The sequence below is a fragment of the Dreissena polymorpha genome, chromosome 7, assembly GCF_020536995.1.
Source record: "Dreissena polymorpha isolate Duluth1 chromosome 7, UMN_Dpol_1.0, whole genome shotgun sequence".
NCBI lineage: Eukaryota > Metazoa > Mollusca > Bivalvia > Myida > Dreissenidae > Dreissena > Dreissena polymorpha.
Window position 1 is genome coordinate 97,101,548 of NC_068361.1, and position 6,000 is coordinate 97,107,547.

Genomic DNA, 6,000 nt, shown 5'->3' on the forward strand with positions numbered 1-6,000 from the left:
TTGAGAATTTGTAGGAAGGCTTCCAGTTTAACTGGAGGTCTAATATACACTGTGATTGTACTGGTATAAACTTTTCTTGTTTGTCTTAATGGTTTATATATGTAGCTGAATAGTTTTACAAGTTATACTATATATTTGAGCTGCGTTCTTTGAAAATTGGGCTTTATGCATATGTGTAAAAAGTCGTCCCAGATTCGCCTGTGCAGTTTGCACAGGCCAATCTAGAATGAAACTTTACGCACACGCATTAAGTCCAGTTTTCCCTGATTTATACCAATTTATTTAATGATCTGTATTCCAGAGAATTCTAAAGTGAAGGGAGCTAACTGGTGTGAAAGCTGCAGTGTAATTACCTCCCCTAGGTCAGGTCATTGCAAGGCTTGTGATGTGTGCATATCAAACAGGGACCATCACTGTGTATGGTATGTAACTTTGTGGGTCAATGAGATTGTGCTTACCAGAAACTATCATTCTGTGCTGATATTTACTTAATTAGTTAATTAATTAGATTGTGGACTAACAAAAAGGAATGTAATACTTCTTTTTTTTAGGGGGGGGGGGGCTGGTCTAAATTGAACAAAAATTATGAATCTGTGAGAATGTTAATCTTGACAATATCTAGGATGAGTTCAAATCTGGGCTGTGTGTATCCGAACCTAAGTCACCTTGTAACCACTCTAGAGGCCCCACTTATTTATCTTGATGCAACTAGGTCAGATTGTTTATCCTGGCAATATCTAAGCTGAGTTTGATTGTCGGTCTAATGGGTGAACAAACTACTTGACCTGGTCAAATCTGAGAACCCTTGTTAACATGCTAGTGGCTCATTTATGACTCAATCTTGTTTAAATTTGACCAGAATATTAATCTTAACAATATCTAGGCCGAATCTGGGTCACCAGAAACTAGGTCACCAGGTCAAATGTTAGACAAAACTTTGTAACCACTATACAGGCCTCATGTTTTCAAAACATAGGGTGACCAAATCAAGTTTCAAGAAAAAAAAATTCAAACTCTGATGAGCAATTTATTGATAAAACTAAAACTAAAGCCTGCGTGGTCTTTTAGGGTTTGCTTCAAGACATCTGGGTTCAAATCCTGAGGAAGGCACTATTTTAATGCATGTGTTTTTCTTGCTATTATCATTTGTTAAGGTATTTTAATGACATTTTGCCAAAAATACAAAATCTGTTAACAAGTCCTTTAAAAGTGTGTTGAACACTGGACTTAAAAACTAGCAATATTTAACACTATACACTTAAAGACTATGAAATTAAAAGACTTGTTCAAGGTTATGCACTTATAGACTAGCTTGTTAAGCGCTATGCACTTTAAGACTAACGTATTCAATCCACTGCACTTATATTCGTTCCAGGATTGACAGCTGTGTGGGTAGAAAAAACCACAGATCCTTCCTGGTTGCCATGGCGCTGTTTGTGTTTGTTGGTTACTATGGCAGCTACCTGACCTTGGCTGCTGTGTGCGACCCCTCCCTCTCCAGCCAGACGTGCTCCATTCCATACGCGTACAGGGACTTTAAGTAGGTTGTGGTCACAATGTAGACTTGTAAAATCACATGCACACTTTGATCCCTAGAACATCCAATTGAATTTAAATTTAAGACCATTTTTACTAGATTGTAGTTTAAAAGGCTTTGTTTCAAACCATAAGGTACTGATGAGCAGCATACAGCATTAAACCTGAACAGCCTGTGTTTTACTCACAGACTGTTCTGGTTTTATGCTGGTTGCATATAACCATTTACTTTGCTTTTGAGTGAGAAAGGGTTAAATATCGGTACAACATCTTTGACTTAAAAACTTGATAAGTCTTAAAATTGCATTTACCTGGCAAAATAGTTCATAGTTGAATAAGAAATTACAACCTTTTACATGAGCATCAATAACTCAATAAAAACAGCACTGGTGTTGGTCCCTAAGACTATGAACTGTTGAAACAATAAAGTTAATGAAGTTTTACTGTAAATTAAGGTGGTCCCTGACTTAAAACTACTGATGCAACATTAATGATCCCCCCTTTGGCTATGGAATGTCTAAAATATTTACGAAATAAGTAAATAATGCAATGACTTGCTTGTTTAGTTTATTTCTCAGCAACTACTGGGTGCAGTTCAATTCGGAAAACTGGGCTAAATAAAAAGGCCCCGTTTTTTTAAAACTGGGATTAATGCAGGAGTGTATAGTGTTGTCTGCTAGGTCACTTTTAAGTGTTACCTTTACTAATCAGCTGAGGAATCCATTAAAATGGATTTTTTGTTAAAAGAAAGTTTCTTCTTATCAAAAATCGAGGGTTGGAAAAGTGTCGTGCCTGATTAGCCTGTGCAGACTGCACTTTAAGCACATGCATTAAGCCCAGTTTTCCCAGATCGCATATCCTTTTATTTATATGAGACATTTGTTGAGGCGTCTATGGCATGAGTGTGCATTAAAGATCTCATTAAAGATTGTTATTTTCAGATGGGGGCTGTGTTTTTCCGGAGCCTGCTACACAATCCTGGTGACATCCATCATGTGTTTTGGACTGGTTCATCAGCTGCTTCTCATCTCCCAGAATTCTACATCACAGGAAATGCACCGAGCCAGTCTGGAGCGGAATACTAAGTGTGCTATATTTAGAATAAGGAATCCCTATAATCGAGGATTTCTGCAAAATTGGAAAGAATTCATTTTGAATCAACGTTGTACAGGAAATGTAGAATCTGTGTAAAATATGTACCACACCGGGTTATTGTTATCTAAACTGCAAGCTTTTTTTGTGACTGTGATATTTGTTTCCAAATAGAGAGGATTGATTCTCTGTGTATTTTAAATTTCTTAAAGAACCTTAGCTTTTTGTTTCATGGTGTTATGAACAAAGTTTGCTATTATTTTTGCTTTCAGTTGTCATTTCTTGCCTGATTTGCTTCTTTTGTGTAATTGTCTTTTAGAGGGTAAGCAGTTTAGCTTTTAATATTATTTTATGTTGTTCGTTGACTGCCAGTTGTTATTTTTCTGTTAATTTATACAATAATTACTTACTATTATTCTTATTAGTTTTCACTTGCATTCTGTTCAATAACTTGTAGGACTCACACATTTAATAAATAATAGTATAAAAGTTATTTGACTGGTAGACTTTTCGTACTTTTTGCCCAAAGTGTCAGTTTTCTTAATTGTTTTCTAATAAACCAATTTAGACAAACATGGATCACTCATTCATAAATTCCCGTTTGTCCAAGGAATTTAATTGAATGGGTCTTGCTATGGCAAAATGATGATCAATGCATGTGCGTGAAGTGTCACCCCAGATAAGCCTGTGCTGAATTGACCACAGGCACATATGGGATGACAATTTCCATCTGGACTGGATGTTCTCTTAGAAGAGACTTTCCTTTAAACAAAAAATACAATAATAGGGGAAAGTCTGGTCCCTGATTAGCATGTGTAAACTGCACAAGCTATTCTTGGCCGACACCACGCAAATACATAAAGCTCCGTTTTGCCAGAGGGAGGCTCAAATTGATTGGATTATACACCCATGTACTCATATGAGACGTGTTCTGATAGATCGGAGCTGATTATACACCCATGTACTCATATAAGACGTGTTCTGATAGAACGGAGCTGATTATACACCCATGTACTCATATGAGACGTATTCTGATAGAACGGGGCTGATTATACACCCATGTACTCATATGAGACGTGTTCTGAGAGAACGGGGCTTAATGCTTGTGCGTAAAGTGTCATCCCAGATTAGCCTGTGCAGTCTGCACAGGCTATTCAGGGACGACACTTTCGGCTTTTATGACATTTTTTGTTTAAATATAGTCTCTTTTTAGCAAAAATCCAATTAAGGACTGCATAGGCTAATCTGGGACGACACTTTACGCACATGCATTATGCCCAGTTTTCTCATAATGCGACTCATATTTACCTCTAAAATATGAACCCAAAAGTGCTAGTTCTTCAATAAACTGATATCTACTGGTTAATAAAGGTAATTAAATAAATGCTATTTCTACTATTTCAATTGTATTTGTTACAGATATATTTATGGTTAGAGGATTGTTGTATACATGTAGATAAAATGGTTTAGAGTATTAAACTTGTATGTTGTACATTTGTTGTTAGCTGGACTTCAAAGAAGAGGCAAGCTATACTACTTGCCCCAGCTTCATGTTACCGTCTGGGCTAAGTTAAAGTTGTCAGTTAGCTACTTTATTAGGAATGGCTTGAGGGATATCATTCAAATTTATATCTGTTATCGAGGACCTTATTTGCCAACTTTGGTGTCTATAGTTTGACATTCGTCATAATTAAGGGCCTATTTTACACTCTGAATTTTAAACATAAGCTTAAAGCACATCAAACTTGGACATTGCCATAAAACTTCATAAGAAGCAAATGTTTCACCAACCCCAACCCGAGATTGCGTATGGTTTGTGTGGTGTTATGTTCAAGGTAATTTTTTCTAAATATAGTAATATGAATTCCTCTTAATATAAAGAAATTGAGTTATTGTTATGAAACTTGATACATTAATACCTTGTATCCAGACCTACAGAGGTCACAGTTACTTAGAATAGAAAACATTGATTCTGCTTAGTAATTAAAAAACAAACTGAGCTTTCTTCGTGCAACTTCAAACATGTATGCATTGCAGCAAAATTTATGTGAGAATGCAATTTGGATTAAAGTCACTGTTACTTAATTGAGGTAAATTGGTTTAGCTGAATAACCAATTAAATTAAGCTGTTGTATTATTATATTATTGAGTGGGATTTCATATGAGTTTTGGGTTCAAGATGTTTTGTACTCCATGACATTAAAACAAATTAAGCAATTGTAATGAAACTTGATGTATAGATTCCTTGTATCCAGGAATTGCACACAGGATGGTTATGATCAATGCAAAGGTCACTGTTACTATATTTAGAAAAATGTTTTTTTCATATTTTCTCGAGAACGAATTAAGCTTTTGTGTTGCAAGCACATGTATTTATTGTACATATTGTACATATTATTGCATATGGGCACATTTGGTAAAAGTCAATACTTAAGGTCATTGTTAATAAATGAACCTTGTTCGCAGAAAAATTGACTTAATGCATGTGGATAAATTGTGGTAGCAAATTAGCCTGTCCAGTCTGCACAGACTAATCAATGACGACACTTTTCCTTTTATGGATTTGTTTGTTTTAGGCAAAGATCTATCAAGAAAGTATTTATAGGTCTTTGTTTTAGGGAAGCCTCATCTAAGCAAAATCCAGTTTAATGTTTAATCGGAAAGTGTCATCCCTGACTAGCCTTTGCAGAATCCACAAGCTTATATGTAGCAACACTTTACTCACATGCATTTAGCTTGCTTTTCCCACAACGTGGCTCAAATGCTGGAATATGGTTTCACAAGATCAAAGTTAAAAGAAAGTGGAGCCTGTTGTTGACCAACAGCTCTGGCCAATACACATTGAGCGACATATATGTAAATGGTTGGCGACAGGTTGATAATGACTTTCTTTACTGCTGTGTTAATTAATCTGAATGGAAATGAAATTTTGATAAAATAGTTAAGAATTAAAATCTGAAGCTTTTATCAATTTAAAATATAATTAGATATATGAATACTAGTAAATGTACTTTCCATAAAATTTCTTAACAAAGCAGTGTGTCGAATCATTATAAACTTGAAGTAAACCATTATTTAAGTAAGAGCTAGTTGGTATGGTGACAAAACAAAATTAATATAAAGGTGAATATGTATTTATTCTTGTATTTGTATGGTACAAGGTAATAAAATGTAACAATGGTTAGTAATTTGTTCTTAATTAATTGAATACTGGTGAGTTAGAAACGAATATTGAGAAAGCATGAAACTGTATTGAGTTGTAAAACTTTTAATTTTATGCTTTCCGGTGGTTTATAGAGAAATATCAGTGAATTGAAAGTGATTTAAACAGTGAAAAATAAGAGTGAAAATTATCGATAATTTTCACTGTCT

General features: G+C 34.9%; 1 protein-coding gene across 2 annotated transcripts in view; it reads left to right on the forward strand.

Annotated features, from left to right (window-relative positions):
* Window positions 1–5,812, forward strand: part of LOC127839363 (palmitoyltransferase ZDHHC23-B-like) — a 12,772-nt gene extending 6,960 nt beyond the window's left edge. For both annotated transcript variants that reach the window (XM_052367730.1, XM_052367732.1), the window contains exons 4-6: window positions 302–422; window positions 1,376–1,540; window positions 2,478–5,812. In XM_052367730.1, coding sequence (XP_052223690.1) covers window positions 302–422; window positions 1,376–1,540; window positions 2,478–2,727 — 536 coding nt within the window. In that variant the 3' untranslated portion in view covers window positions 2,728–5,812. The remainder of the gene's footprint in view (window positions 1–301; window positions 423–1,375; window positions 1,541–2,477) is intronic.
* The last annotated feature ends 188 nt before the right edge of the window (window positions 5,813–6,000 follow it).